Here is a 15,224-nt window from a genome sequence, read left to right on the forward strand (position 1 = left end):
CGTTTAGAAAGCGTCTCGCCAGGGTAAGGAAGAGTCCCACGATACTGTGTTCTGTTTCTTATTCCTGTCTCTACTCTGATTTAAGAAGTTAACTCTGACTTTGTCTACCATGGAGCTTTTCAGCCACAGTTAACTGTAATATTTCTCTTCTATTTTATGCTTTAACAACTTGCACATCTTTATTAAAATCCCTATGAGGATAGGGAAGGGTGCTGTTATATATGGTTTGCAACTGATTTGTTATCACAGTGGTCACATGACTGGGGAACTTTGCCATTGCTCTCCAATGGCCTCAGGTAGGGCAAGTCTGACTGGCAGCTGCAGTGTAATGGCCTAAGGCCCTTGATGCTGCCTATAGTATACAGTGCAGCATGGATGCAAACCGTCTCTGCACATGTGCGGAAATGAGCAGACTACATGGAGCAATCTGTTTTTGTTTTAAAAAAAAAAAAGAAATGTAATGACATTTGGTCTTTGTGTTCTCTATAGGCTTTCTGTACATTCTGATATTAGTCCTGGGTGTGGAATGACTTGTCAACATTCAGAATGTCGACACCAGAATGTCAACATGTTCATTAGGTCAACAATATGTAGACCTGTATTTAAGTTGATACATTAAGAATTTCAACACATATTGATTGTTAGCCTAACCCTAAACCTAACAGTCAACAAAAAACCTCACGTCGAAATTTTGGTTTCGACAGTCTGAGACTGTCGATATTTTATCCATGTCGACCTAAATACATTTCTACATATTGATTTTTGGCCTTATGACCATGTTGACATTCTGAATGTCGACAAGTCAACCGGATACCATTAATCCTTACATCAGTACACTGGTAATGTGCGGAATTTACAACTCTAATATTCTGTACCATCACCTGTTCTTCTGTACACTTATGTCCATTTTATTTGTAGTACAAAAGATTGAAGCATTTGTGCTGTAAGTCTGCGGCTCATGAAATGCCTCGTTATGCTCCTCTTTTCAATTAATCAGATTCCAAACAGCCCAGCCATATGTCACTGCTAATTAGCAGAATAAATTGTCTCCTAACCTACTTTCTGTGCGCTTCCAAAGCACTACAACATTTTTGCTGTGCTCAGTAAGGGATGTGTGTACTACAGTGAGCAGAGGACTTCTTTCCCTTCGTTTTCATTTCATGATCACATCTGTTATTATATTTATGGCTGGAAGAAGCTGAATGGAGAGTCTAGAAGTGTTCTTGCAGCCGTAGTAAAGGAGGAACAGGTGACTTGTAAAGAAGCTATTGCACACGAGAGATTGTGGAGTGAATTGGTGGCTATGGAGGCAAACGAAGCAATGCCGTTACCCATGTAAAATGTTTTTGATTGTGCTACAGAAAATAAACAAACATTATGTCAGTACACTGGTAATGTTCTTACAAACAAAAGGTTAAAGTGATTCAGTTCCTCATGTCGCGTACTATTTGATCAAACAAGGAGAAAAGCTAGCTTCCTACTGGAATGAAATATATGTATATATATATTTTTTTACATTTGTTCAGACTTCAGCTCAGCAGGCTCTGATGGGGACCATTAACACCAGCATGCATGCAGTTCAACAGGCACATGATGATCTGAGCCAAGTGGACAATCTCCCACCTCTAGGACATGATATGGTAAGAGTCACATAATGTCATTTCTTCATCTGACGGATTCGGTCTAATCATAATGACCACTAAGAATGAATACGTTTCTCTCTATTTGCCCCTCTAACTAATGTACCTAAAAATTATTATTTTGGCAGTTTGTGTCTATTTATGATCTTTATAAGGGGTTTCCTTATGTGCTGTATCATTCTGGAAAGGCAGGAGATTCGTTTTAAATTGATGATATGCCATCAGATGTCATAAAGAGCAAATGTCAGATACCTGTTGTCTTGGAATAAGGGAATATTGCACAATATATTGGCACCTTATAAATGATGGCATTTTTTGTTCCCCCTCACTTTTGTTTTTTCTTGTTTAGGCATCCAGAGTTTGGATTCAAAACAAAGTAGATGAGTCAAAACATGAGATCCACTCCCAAGTAGACGCGATCACTGCAGGAACAGCATCGGTAGTGAACCTGACTGCAGGTACTGTATGGTCTGCATGCAAAATTTCAGCTATTTTTTGTTTACGTTCTTGGATGGCTTATTTTTTTCATGGACATCAACTTTTTATGGCAATACATATTTTTTGCTTTCTTTCTGTCAGCAATATGTTTAAATATACACAATTACTTAAAGGCTGTTCTTCTTTGCAGTACTGACTGCCCTGAGGTTCGTTGGCTTAAAAAGTGCAAATGTGCCATAATAGTAATCAACCAATCAGACTTTTGCTTTCAGTCATCATGGAAATAGTTTACTTTGGACAAAGGAACATGCACTCTTTCCTGACAAATTGTGTTCTGTTGTCATGTAATATAGTCATTATAAATAGTACATATTAGTTACGCAAGTTTTCACGTTTGCATCTTTGTTTAAACATATCTCTGGCAGATCTTGCACCTTCGTAGTAATTAGGCAATAATATGAAAGCCTTGGACTAAGTGCTCACAGGCTAGTGGCAGAACAAGGTGTTTTGGAACTATTATGTTATATCTAGTAAAATGTGCCTCCTGCTTATTCCCATTTTTGCTTTACTACAACCTAACACTGCTACCACACCTTTATACGAGTCACTGCTCCCACCCCTATATACTAGACATTGCTCCCACACATGGATACCAGTCACTGCTCCCTCACCGGTATACCTGACATTGCTTCCACCCCTATATACTGTACCTGACATTGCTCCCACACCTTTATACCAGTCACTGCTCCCACCCCTATATACCGGACATTGCTCCCTCACCTTTATACTTGACATTGCTCCCTCACCTTTATACTTGACATTGCTTCCACACCTTTATACCGTACATTGCTCCCGCACCTTGATACCAGTCACTGCTTCCACCGCTATATACCAGTCACTGCTTCCACCCCTATATACCATTCACTGCTCCCACCCCTATATACCTGACATTGGTCCTACACATGGATACTAATCACTGCTCCCACCCCTATATACCTGACATTGCTCCTACACCTTGATACCAGTCACTGCTCCCACCCCTATATACCTGACGTTGCTCCCACACATGGATACCAGTCACTGCTCCCACCCCTATATACCTGACATTGCTCCCTCACCTTTATACTTGACATTGCTCCCACACCTTTATACCGTACATTGCTCCCGCACCTTGATACCAGTCACTGCTCCCACCCCTATATACCGGATACTGCTCCCAAACCTTGACCCAAATCACTGCTCCCACCCCTATATACCTGACATTGCTCCCACACCTTGATACCAATCACTGCTCCCACCCCTATATATCTGACATTGCTTCCACGCATGGATACCAGTCACTGCTCCCACACCTATATACCTGACATTAATTCCACACATGGATACCAATCACTGCTCCCACCCCTATATACCAGTCATTGCTTCCACCCCTATATACCAGTCATTGCTTCCACCCCTATATACCAGTCATTACTTCCACCCCTATATACCAGTCACTGCTTCCACCCCTAAATACCAGTCACTGCTCCCACCCCTATATACCTGACATTGGTCCTACACATGGATACTAATCACTGCTCCCACCCCTATATACCTGACATTGCTCCTACACATGGATACCAGTCACTGCTCCCACCCCTATATACCAGTCATTGCTCCCTCACCTTTATACCTGACATTGCTCCCACACCTTGATACCAATCACTGCTCCCACCCCTATATATCTGACATTGCTTCCACGCATGGATACCAGTCACTGCTCCCACCCCTATATACCTGACATTGATTCCACGCATGGATACCAGTCATTGCTTCCACCCCTATATACCAGTCATTGCTTCCACCCCTATATACCAGTCACTGCTCCCACCCCTATATACCTGACATTGGTCCTACACCTTGATACCATTCACTGCTCCCACCCCTATATACCTGACATTGGTCCTACACATGGATACTAATCACTGCTCCCACCCCTATATACCTGACATTGCTCCCTCACCTTTATACCTCATATTGCTCCTACACCTTGATACCAGTCACTGCTCCCACCCCTATATACCTATCATTGCTCCCACACCTTGATAACAATCACTGCTCCCACCCCTATATACCTGACATTGCTCCGACATGATTATCTTTATACCTGACACTGCTCCCATGCCTTTACACCAGTCGTCGCTGCCCCCTCGCCTTTGCACCAGTCGTCGCTGCCCCCTCGCCTTTGCACCAGTCGTCGCTGCCCCCTCGCCTTTGCACCAGTCGTCGCTGCCCCCTCGCCTGTGCACCAGTCGTCGCTGGCCCCCTCGCCTGTGCACCAGTCGTCGCTGGCCCCCTCGCCTGTGCACCAGTCGTCGCTGGCCCCCTCGCCTGTGCACCAGTCGTCGCTGGCCCCCTCGCCTGTGCACCAGTCGTCGCTGGCCCCCTCGCCTGTGCACCAGTCGTCGCTGGCCCCCTCGCCTGTGCACCAGTCGTCGCTGGCCCCCTCGCCTGTGCACCAGTCGTCGCTGGCCCCCTCGCCTGTGCACCAGTCGTCGCTGGCCCCCTCGCCTGTGCACCAGTCGTCGCTGGCCCCCTCGCCTGTGCACCAGTCGTCGCTGGCCCCCTCGCCTGTGCACCAGTCGTCGCTGGCCCCCTCGCCTGTGCACCAGTCGTCGCTGGCCCCCTCGCCTGTGCACCAGTCGTCGCTGGCCCCCTCGCCTGTGCACCAGTCGTCGCTGGCCCCCTCGCCTGTGCACCAGTCGTCGCTGGCCCCCTCGCCTGTGCACCAGTCGTCGCTGGCCCCCTCGCCTGTGCACCAGTCGTCGCTGGCCCCCTCGCCTGTGCACCAGTCGTCGCTGGCCCCCTCGCCTGTGCACCAGTCGTCGCTGGCCCCCTCGCCTGTGCACCAGTCGTCGCTGGCCCCCTCGCCTGTGCACCAGTCGTCGCTGGCCCCCTCGCCTGTGCACCAGTCGTCGCTGGCCCCCTCGCCTGTGCACCAGTCGTCGCTGGCCCCCTCGCCTGTGCACCAGTCGTCGCTGGCCCCCTCGCCTGTGCACCAGTCGTCGCTGGCCCCCTCGCCTGTGCACCAGTCGTCGCTGGCCCCCTCGCCTGTGCACCAGTCGTCGCTGGCCCCCTCGCCTGTGCACCAGTCGTCGCTGGCCCCCTCGCCTGTGCACCAGTCGTCGCTGGCCCCCTCGCCTGTGCACCAGTCGTCGCTGGCCCCCTCGCCTGTGCACCAGTCGTCGCTGGCCCCCTCGCCTGTGCACCAGTCGTCGCTGGCCCCCTCGCCTGTGCACCAGTCGTCGCTGGCCCCCTCGCCTGTGCACCAGTCGTCGCTGGCCCCCTCGCCTGTGCACCAGTCGTCGCTGGCCCCCTCGCCTGTGCACCAGTCGTCGCTGGCCCCCTCGCCTGTGCACCAGTCGTCGCTGGCCCCCTCGCCTGTGCACCAGTCGTCGCTGGCCCCCTCGCCTGTGCACCAGTCGTCGCTGGCCCCCTCGCCTGTGCACCAGTCGTCGCTGGCCCCCTCGCCTGTGCACCAGTCGTCGCTGGCCCCCTCGCCTGTGCACCAGTCGTCGCTGGCCCCCTCGCCTGTGCACCAGTCGTCGCTGGCCCCCTCGCCTGTGCACCAGTCGTCGCTGGCCCCCTCGCCTGTGCACCAGTCGTCGCTGGCCCCCTCGCCTGTGCACCAGTCGTCGCTGGCCCCCTCGCCTGTGCACCAGTCGTCGCTGGCCCCCTCGCCTGTGCACCAGTCGTCGCTGGCCCCCTCGCCTGTGCACCAGTCGTCGCTGGCCCCCTCGCCTGTGCACCAGTCGTCGCTGGCCCCCTCGCCTGTGCACCAGTCGTCGCTGGCCCCCTCGCCTGTGCACCAGTCGTCGCTGGCCCCCTCGCCTGTGCACCAGTCGTCGCTGGCCCCCTCGCCTGTGCACCAGTCGTCGCTGGCCCCCTCGCCTGTGCACCAGTCGTCGCTGGCCCCCTCGCCTGTGCACCAGTCGTCGCTGGCCCCCTCGCCTGTGCACCAGTCGTCGCTGGCCCCCTCGCCTGTGCACCAGTCGTCGCTGGCCCCCTCGCCTGTGCACCAGTCGTCGCTGGCCCCCTCGCCTGTGCACCAGTCGTCGCTGGCCCCCTCGCCTGTGCACCAGTCGTCGCTGGCCCCCTCGCCTGTGCACCAGTCGTCGCTGGCCCCCTCGCCTGTGCACCAGTCGTCGCTGGCCCCCTCGCCTGTGCACCAGTCGTCGCTGGCCCCCTCGCCTGTGCACCAGTCGTCGCTGGCCCCCTCGCCTGTGCACCAGTCGTCGCTGGCCCCCTCGCCTGTGCACCAGTCGTCGCTGGCCCCCTCGCCTGTGCACCAGTCGTCGCTGGCCCCCTCGCCTGTGCACCAGTCGTCGCTGGCCCCCTCGCCTGTGCACCAGTCGTCGCTGGCCCCCTCGCCTGTGCACCAGTCGTCGCTGGCCCCCTCGCCTGTGCACCAGTCGTCGCTGGCCCCCTCGCCTGTGCACCAGTCGTCGCTGGCCCCCTCGCCTGTGCACCAGTCGTCGCTGGCCCCCTCGCCTGTGCACCAGTCGTCGCTGGCCCCCTCGCCTGTGCACCAGTCGTCGCTGGCCCCCTCGCCTGTGCACCAGTCGTCGCTGGCCCCCTCGCCTGTGCACCAGTCGTCGCTGGCCCCCTCGCCTGTGCACCAGTCGTCGCTGGCCCCCTCGCCTGTGCACCAGTCGTCGCTGGCCCCCTCGCCTGTGCACCAGTCGTCGCTGGCCCCCTCGCCTGTGCACCAGTCGTCGCTGGCCCCCTCGCCTGTGCACCAGTCGTCGCTGGCCCCCTCGCCTGTGCACCAGTCGTCGCTGGCCCCCTCGCCTGTGCACCAGTCGTCGCTGGCCCCCTCGCCTGTGCACCAGTCGTCGCTGGCCCCCTCGCCTGTGCACCAGTCGTCGCTGGCCCCCTCGCCTGTGCACCAGTCGTCGCTGGCCCCCTCGCCTGTGCACCAGTCGTCGCTGGCCCCCTCGCCTGTGCACCAGTCGTCGCTGGCCCCCTCGCCTGTGCACCAGTCGTCGCTGGCCCCCTCGCCTGTGCACCAGTCGTCGCTGGCCCCCTCGCCTGTGCACCAGTCGTCGCTGGCCCCCTCGCCTGTGCACCAGTCGTCGCTGGCCCCCTCGCCTGTGCACCAGTCGTCGCTGGCCCCCTCGCCTGTGCACCAGTCGTCGCTGGCCCCCTCGCCTGTGCACCAGTCGTCGCTGGCCCCCTCGCCTGTGCACCAGTCGTCGCTGGCCCCCTCGCCTGTGCACCAGTCGTCGCTGGCCCCCTCGCCTGTGCACCAGTCGTCGCTGGCCCCCTCGCCTGTGCACCAGTCGTCGCTGGCCCCCTCGCCTGTGCACCAGTCGTCGCTGGCCCCCTCGCCTGTGCACCAGTCGTCGCTGGCCCCCTCGCCTGTGCACCAGTCGTCGCTGGCCCCCTCGCCTGTGCACCAGTCGTCGCTGGCCCCCTCGCCTGTGCACCAGTCGTCGCTGGCCCCCTCGCCTGTGCACCAGTCGTCGCTGGCCCCCTCGCCTGTGCACCAGTCGTCGCTGGCCCCCTCGCCTGTGCACCAGTCGTCGCTGGCCCCCTCGCCTGTGCACCAGTCGTCGCTGGCCCCCTCGCCTGTGCACCAGTCGTCGCTGGCCCCCTCGCCTGTGCACCAGTCGTCGCTGGCCCCCTCGCCTGTGCACCAGTCGTCGCTGGCCCCCTCGCCTGTGCACCAGTCGTCGCTGGCCCCCTCGCCTGTGCACCAGTCGTCGCTGGCCCCCTCGCCTGTGCACCAGTCGTCGCTGGCCCCCTCGCCTGTGCACCAGTCGTCGCTGGCCCCCTCGCCTGTGCACCAGTCGTCGCTGGCCCCCTCGCCTGTGCACCAGTCGTCGCTGGCCCCCTCGCCTGTGCACCAGTCGTCGCTGGCCCCCTCGCCTGTGCACCAGTCGTCGCTGGCCCCCTCGCCTGTGCACCAGTCGTCGCTGGCCCCCTCGCCTGTGCACCAGTCGTCGCTGGCCCCCTCGCCTGTGCACCAGTCGTCGCTGGCCCCCTCGCCTGTGCACCAGTCGTCGCTGGCCCCCTCGCCTGTGCACCAGTCGTCGCTGGCCCCCTCGCCTGTGCACCAGTCGTCGCTGGCCCCCTCGCCTGTGCACCAGTCGTCGCTGGCCCCCTCGCCTGTGCACCAGTCGTCGCTGGCCCCCTCGCCTGTGCACCAGTCGTCGCTGGCCCCCTCGCCTGTGCACCAGTCGTCGCTGGCCCCCTCGCCTGTGCACCAGTCGTCGCTGGCCCCCTCGCCTGTGCACCAGTCGTCGCTGGCCCCCTCGCCTGTGCACCAGTCGTCGCTGGCCCCCTCGCCTGTGCACCAGTCGTCGCTGGCCCCCTCGCCTGTGCACCAGTCGTCGCTGGCCCCCTCGCCTGTGCACCAGTCGTCGCTGGCCCCCTCGCCTGTGCACCAGTCGTCGCTGGCCCCCTCGCCTGTGCACCAGTCGTCGCTGGCCCCCTCGCCTGTGCACCAGTCGTCGCTGGCCCCCTCGCCTGTGCACCAGTCGTCGCTGGCCCCCTCGCCTGTGCACCAGTCGTCGCTGGCCCCCTCGCCTGTGCACCAGTCGTCGCTGGCCCCCTCGCCTGTGCACCAGTCGTCGCTGGCCCCCTCGCCTGTGCACCAGTCGTCGCTGGCCCCCTCGCCTGTGCACCAGTCGTCGCTGGCCCCCTCGCCTGTGCACCAGTCGTCGCTGGCCCCCTCGCCTGTGCACCAGTCGTCGCTGGCCCCCTCGCCTGTGCACCAGTCGTCGCTGGCCCCCTCGCCTGTGCACCAGTCGTCGCTGGCCCCCTCGCCTGTGCACCAGTCGTCGCTGGCCCCCTCGCCTGTGCACCAGTCGTCGCTGGCCCCCTCGCCTGTGCACCAGTCGTCGCTGGCCCCCTCGCCTGTGCACCAGTCGTCGCTGGCCCCCTCGCCTGTGCACCAGTCGTCGCTGGCCCCCTCGCCTGTGCACCAGTCGTCGCTGGCCCCCTCGCCTGTGCACCAGTCGTCGCTGGCCCCCTCGCCTGTGCACCAGTCGTCGCTGGCCCCCTCGCCTGTGCACCAGTCGTCGCTGGCCCCCTCGCCTGTGCACCAGTCGTCGCTGGCCCCCTCGCCTGTGCACCAGTCGTCGCTGACCCCCTCGCCTGTGCACCAGTCGTCGCTGGCCCCCTCGCCTGTGCACCAGTCGTCGCTGGCCCCCTCGCCTGTGCACCAGTCGTCGCTGGCCCCCTCGCCTGTGCACCAGTCACTTTTCTTCATATATTTGTCAAACATTTTCATTACTAAATAAATACCATTCACTTTTGATGGAGAAGAAAGGTCCCTAATTTGTAAGTGGTGTTTAATGCACCCCCCTGTGTGGACACTCCATTAGCAATCTCGGGCATAACTGAAGAGCTCTAATGTTTTTGTTTCTGATCTTTTTAGGGGATCCAACAGAGACTGATTACACAGCGGTGGGCTGCGCAATCACCACTATTTCCTCTAATTTGACTGAGATGTCAAAGGGAGTTAAGTTGTTGGCTGCTCTGATGGAGGATGAGATTGGAAGTGGGGAGAAATTACTGGGAGCTGCAAGGACCCTGGCGGGGGCTGTTTCCGATCTACTTACAGCTGTCCAGCCGTCCTCTGGGGAGGTCAGATGCCTTCTACTCTCATGATCCTTTGACCTGTAACTTCCACAAAACAACAGTTGTAGCTAGTCTGAAATTGTTTAACTTTATACACCAGTGTTATTAAAGAATTTATGTTGTCTCACCGGCCATAACTTGTTCATAGGGTGGTGTGCTCGTCTGCACAGTTTCTTAGCAGCCATAGTTGGCCTAACTATTTCTAACACAAAGTATGGGAACCTATAAAAATCTAGGAGTTGCTTTGAATTAAGTGGTAACTTTTTCACACCGCGTTCTATTGTTAGATTATAGTAATGTGTTGGTGTGTTTGCAATGTATATTTCTTGATGTACTTAGTTGGTAGATCAGTCCCATTCTGTAGATTGCTGAGCCTCTGTTGCTTGGAATCATTAAAGCCTGACCTGGTTCTCCTGCTATCTAGCATAGCGTCAGTCTTGAGAATATCTTTGAAAATGTTAAACTAGATAATAAACATGTTTTAAGAAATCCTCATTAATAAAAATGTAAATTTTATTACCTTATAGCCCCGTCAGACTGTTCTCACAGCAGCTGGCAGTATAGGGCAAGCAAGTGGAGACCTGCTACGACAAATAGGAGAAAATGAAGCTGATGAAAGGTTCCAGGTACAGTACCTATGGAGTGGTGGGAAAGATGGTTCTTCATTATTTATTTTACTGTTGACATTCTGTGATGTGTTCTATGCTCTAGGATGTATTAATGAGCCTTGCAAAAGCTGTAGCCAATGCTGCTGCCATGCTGGTACTGAAGGCCAAGAACGTGGCACAAGTGACCGAAGACTCTGTGCTACAGAATAGAGTGATTGCTGCTGCTACTCAATGTGCTCTCTCTACCTCCCAGTTGGTGGCCTGTGCCAAGGTGAGCCAGTCAGTGATTATCATTAAAAATAACATGCCAATTGAAACAATAATTTTTCTTTAAACGCCAACATTTATCCAGTGGTGCATATATGACTAAAACAGTAATGTTGTGGGGGGTTGTTCATGGATAATTGCAGATTATTGGGGTTCAGCATGTTTTCTGTTGCAGGTGGTCAGTCCAACTATTAGTTCTCCAGTGTGTCAGGAACAATTGATTGAGGCTGGAAAGTTAGTGGACCGTTCCGTGGAGAACTGTGTGCGTGCGTGTCAGTCAGCCACAGAAGATGTGGAACTTTTAAAACAGGTCAGCGCCGCAGCCAGTGTGGTCAGCCAAGCACTTAATGACCTCCTGCAACATGTCCGCCAGTTTGCGAGCCGTGGGGAACCTATCGGACGGTATGACCAGGCTACAGATACTATCATGTCAGTCACAGAGAGTATATTCAGCTCCATGGGTGATGCAGGTTAGTGACTTTGACAGCATGATGCGTTTTGAAGCAAATGACCTGACATTGAAGTAGATTGATCATAGTATGAGTACATGACCCAACTATAGGAGTGTTTTACACATTAATGGTACTAAAGTGTTCTCAGATTATAGGTTAACTCACCAATCATAGATAGGTTTTGGGACTCTTATATTTATTTATACATAGTCACTCTATAGTTATAAGAAAGAGCTACTATTGGCTTTTTTTATTTGTAATTGTTAACAAGTAAGGATAATCCTCTATATGTCATGAAAATAATTATTGTTTCTAGATTTTTATTACTTTCTGATAACCACATACCTGGGAACTTTACATGCATGTTACACCATTTCATTATACACATGAAAACATATCCTATATATTGCAGGCGAAATGGTGCGACAAGCACGAGTATTAGCCCAAGCTACATCAGACCTGGTGAATGCCATGAGGTCTGATGCAGAAGCAGAGATAGATATGGACAATTCTAAGAAACTTCTGGCTGCTGCCAAGCTTCTCGCTGATTCCACTGCTCGTATGGTGGAAGCTGCAAAGGTAGGTTGGCGATTTGGATTCAGTTAGTGTACTAAGTAGATCTGCATTGCTACATAGTGGGTTTTCATCGTTTTTCAGGGAGCTGCAGCCAACCCTGAGAATGAAGATCAGCAACAGCGGCTGAGGGAAGCCGCAGAGGGCCTGAGAGTGGCAACCAATGCAGCAGCCCAAAATGCAATAAAGAAGAAGATAGTGAACAGGCTTGAGGTGAGAGACATTACTATCTGGGTTAAAAACAATCTTTATTCTCTATTAAGGTCCCTTTTAAAGTGGTTTATTTGTAAAAGAAATGAGAGAGGTATCAGGGATCAGGATCTGGGGGAAGCAGGTGTTAGAACAGCGCTGACAGTCGGCGTCTGTTTCCCCCTGCTGCAACCCATTCCCGGCCCTAGCAGAGGATCACCAGGCACCTGAGGGTGCTCTTGGGACCTAACCAATCCCTCACCAGTAAAACACCCTCTTGGCATCATCTAGGAATGCCTACCGAACCTTGGTCCATGAGCCAATCCATGCACCTTTTGGTTCAGCTGAGATACCATGACACGTGGAATACTCACTATATCGCTGCAACATTTTACTCTGCCCAGCTCATAATCCTGCTGGTTTCCATAAATGCAATGGAGCTTTTCTTTACCAGGAAACTCTTCCAGAGATGCACGGTTATGACAGCCAATAAGCACCTCTGTGTCTTTGTGGTTTCTTTGCAATAAGCTGTTGCCAGACCAATAAGCAGGTAACATGCCCTACATTCCTGTCATCTCCATCCTAAAGGATTTTATATCCCATGACCTGGCTTGACCAGGTCTGACCATCTGAATTAAGGATGTATCACTCCCCAAACTTTATGGCCTGTAGAGATAAGAGATGGTTATCTAGATGCCTGGTTCCAGGAAGACAAATCTCCTCCAAGCTTTGTATTCCTACAGGTCAAATACAGGACACTGCCTAGAAACCATGTTGATACACACATTTTTATATATATATATATATATATATATATATATATACATAAACATTTACATGACATCATTCCTGGCGATTATTCTTGAGATAAACACCACACCTCCCCCTGAAGATGGGCACAGGATGGACTGAGACACACGTCACAGCCTTACATGTGCACCACTGACTGCCTCCTCACTTTGCCGGGAGAGTCCATCAGCATTGCTGTGCTCTGCATCCTTTCTGTGCTGGATGGTGAAGGTGTATTGTTGCAGGGTAGGGCTCCATTGAAGAAGTTTACCATTATCCCCAGAGACTCTATTAAGCCATACGAGTGGGTTGTGGTCTGTTATTATAGTAAAGTCTCTACCATACAGATATGGCTGCAATTTTTGGAGAGACCATACAATCGCCTAACACTCTTATTCAATGGTGGCATAGGCCACTTCACGGGGCAGCAGTTTTTTACTTAGGAAAATTACAGGATGCTCTTCCCCCTGCTCATTGACCTGACTGAGCGTCCGGTCCATACCTTTTTGAATTTGACTCTCAACAATTTAATCTTGAACATGTTCACCAAACATAGTTGTTCAGTGAACCACTGTGGTGAGTAATATGTGACTAGCTAGGCACGTGGCCTGGCTCTTTGATTTACAGGGAGACTGGTGGTGAAAAAGCCTAGGAATTGAGCTCTGAGGAGATTGATTATGTATTCCTGATTCACACCCTATAAATTGAAGCGGAATTGAGCAACTGGTCCTAGTAGAGTAACAGACTGGCTCCCACCATGACTTCCATTGGTTGGACCAAAGACTTTAATGGAGGGCTTGGCCTACATTTTCTTTTTTTTTCCCTGACAGACCAAGCTTTTTTACTGTAATCCAAGAGTACTTTCCTGCAGCTAAGGTTAGAAAGGAGAGCAGGAGATAGTAGCAGTGTCTGTATAGATGGAATTTCAACTGTGTACCTGTAATCTGCCGGGAGGAGGTGCCAAGCTGTACAGGGTATGCACCTGTGCACTGACCTCAACACCACAGTAGCTACCATCATGGAGGGCAGCTCCCTTCTGTTGTGCAGTGCCTAGTGTGGGACAACCATTGCAGAGTCTTGCCCCCACCTGATGTGACTTCTCCAGCGGTGCTGTAAAGGCCTAGCCAGGCCCAGGCACCCTGTTGGAGCCAACTATACCGGGAGTTGGGTGACACTTACCTTCTTCAGGTGCACAGTTTGGTGCTACTGATACTGATGGAGGTGACAGCACAGAAACTTCAGTTACCACCTAGATTGATGCTGAAGGGGCACTCTTGCAAGAATCTTTGAGGTGGGGATTAATAGCTTTATTAACAAAGCTTGCCTTGACAGTTTGGGTTTCTGGTTGCTCAGTGCTGCCAGTCAATGAGTCTTCTGCAGCCCTTAATTGCTAAAGTAGTGGTGGGAGAAAAAGAAAATCGGAAGTAATGACTTAAGTCATACAGTAAAGTTAATAAGCACCCATATCCACTGCTCACTCTATACACACACGCACACCCCACCAAATAAAGAGAGATTGTTTTTGGTCTTAAGCTTGCTATAGGATGAGCCCTTGACCAACTAGGTGTAGACTGGAGGGTATTGCATGACACTGCACAATGTTGTGGTAGTCCTTTTAGTTCAGGGTTCAAGCCACTCTGTGCAAGTCGCAAACTAAGTATCCAGTAACCGTGTCCCAGACCATCACGTTTCTTCCACCATGTTTGATAGTTGGTGTCACTGGGGTTTATTTACTAAGCTGCCACATCACAGCGTTGTAAGCACAAAATTATTAAAAGCCTGAAAATACAGAGAATTCTCCCTTTGCCTACTGAACAGCACACAAAGCCCTACGTGATGAACCACAATAGTAAAATTATTAGTAGTCCACTGGCGGTGCTCAATGGCTCAGAGAGGACTCTTTTTCATTGTTGCAGAACAAGTTCTTAACCCATTACTTGTTCCCTGAAATAGCCATTTTTGTTAGCTCTGAAGTATTTATTTTGCTCTGTTTTTGCTAACCTAAAGGTTTTTTTTTTTTTTTTTTTGAAAGTCTAGCAGTTTATCACTTATTTTTGTACCTTTTCAGGTTATTCTCTAGACTTGAAATGCTTAAATTTCAATATAAACTGGAAAAATGGGGGTGTTATAAAACATTCATTTCAGTGTGTGTAAAAAACGAGAGACTGTGACAGTAGTCCTGCGTTGTGCTAGAGAAGCTTTATCCACAATTCTGTGAGCGCCCCACGCCATAGAAAGTGAAATGCAAAACAAAAGCTATGTTGTAGGGACTGGATAATTCCTGTGGCATAGGGCCAAATGTGATGTTTTAATCTCTTACAACCGTTCCCAGAAGTATTGTACTATAATCATTGTAGTAAATTTTTCTGTGATTTGCTACACTTGTGCACAGCCATTGTCTTATCCAATCTTTTCTCTGCCTTCACAGGCCGCTGCAAAACAGGCTGCAGCAGCTGCTACCCAGACCATCGCTGCCTCACAGAATGCTTCTGTCTCTAACAAGAATATGGCAGCTCATCAGCAACTGGTTCAGAGCTGCAAGGTAACTAGAGGCTTAGGATGGTGCTCAGAGCCGGCCCTAAGACATTTGATGCCATAGGCAAGATTTTTGTTGGTTCCCCTAGCACATAGGTTCTCAAACT

General features: G+C 52.8%; 1 protein-coding gene across 2 annotated transcripts in view; it reads left to right on the forward strand.

The window, feature by feature from the left end:
* TLN2 (talin 2) overlaps positions 1–15,224 on the forward strand; it is a 320,515-nt gene that overhangs the window by 135,232 nt on the left and 170,059 nt on the right. For both annotated transcript variants that reach the window (XM_088446408.1, XM_088446417.1), the window contains exons 15-23: positions 1,527–1,640; positions 1,990–2,098; positions 9,502–9,710; positions 10,232–10,330; positions 10,416–10,583; positions 10,755–11,049; positions 11,444–11,610; positions 11,689–11,817; positions 15,011–15,124. In XM_088446408.1, the coding sequence (XP_088302534.1) occupies positions 1,527–1,640; positions 1,990–2,098; positions 9,502–9,710; positions 10,232–10,330; positions 10,416–10,583; positions 10,755–11,049; positions 11,444–11,610; positions 11,689–11,817; positions 15,011–15,124 (1,404 nt within the window). The remainder of the gene's footprint in view (positions 1–1,526; positions 1,641–1,989; positions 2,099–9,501; positions 9,711–10,231; positions 10,331–10,415; positions 10,584–10,754; positions 11,050–11,443; positions 11,611–11,688; positions 11,818–15,010; positions 15,125–15,224) is intronic.

The sequence above is a fragment of the Taudactylus pleione genome, unplaced genomic scaffold (assembly GCF_031769625.1).
Source record: "Taudactylus pleione unplaced genomic scaffold, aTauple2 ptg000019l, whole genome shotgun sequence".
NCBI lineage: Eukaryota > Metazoa > Chordata > Amphibia > Anura > Myobatrachidae > Taudactylus > Taudactylus pleione.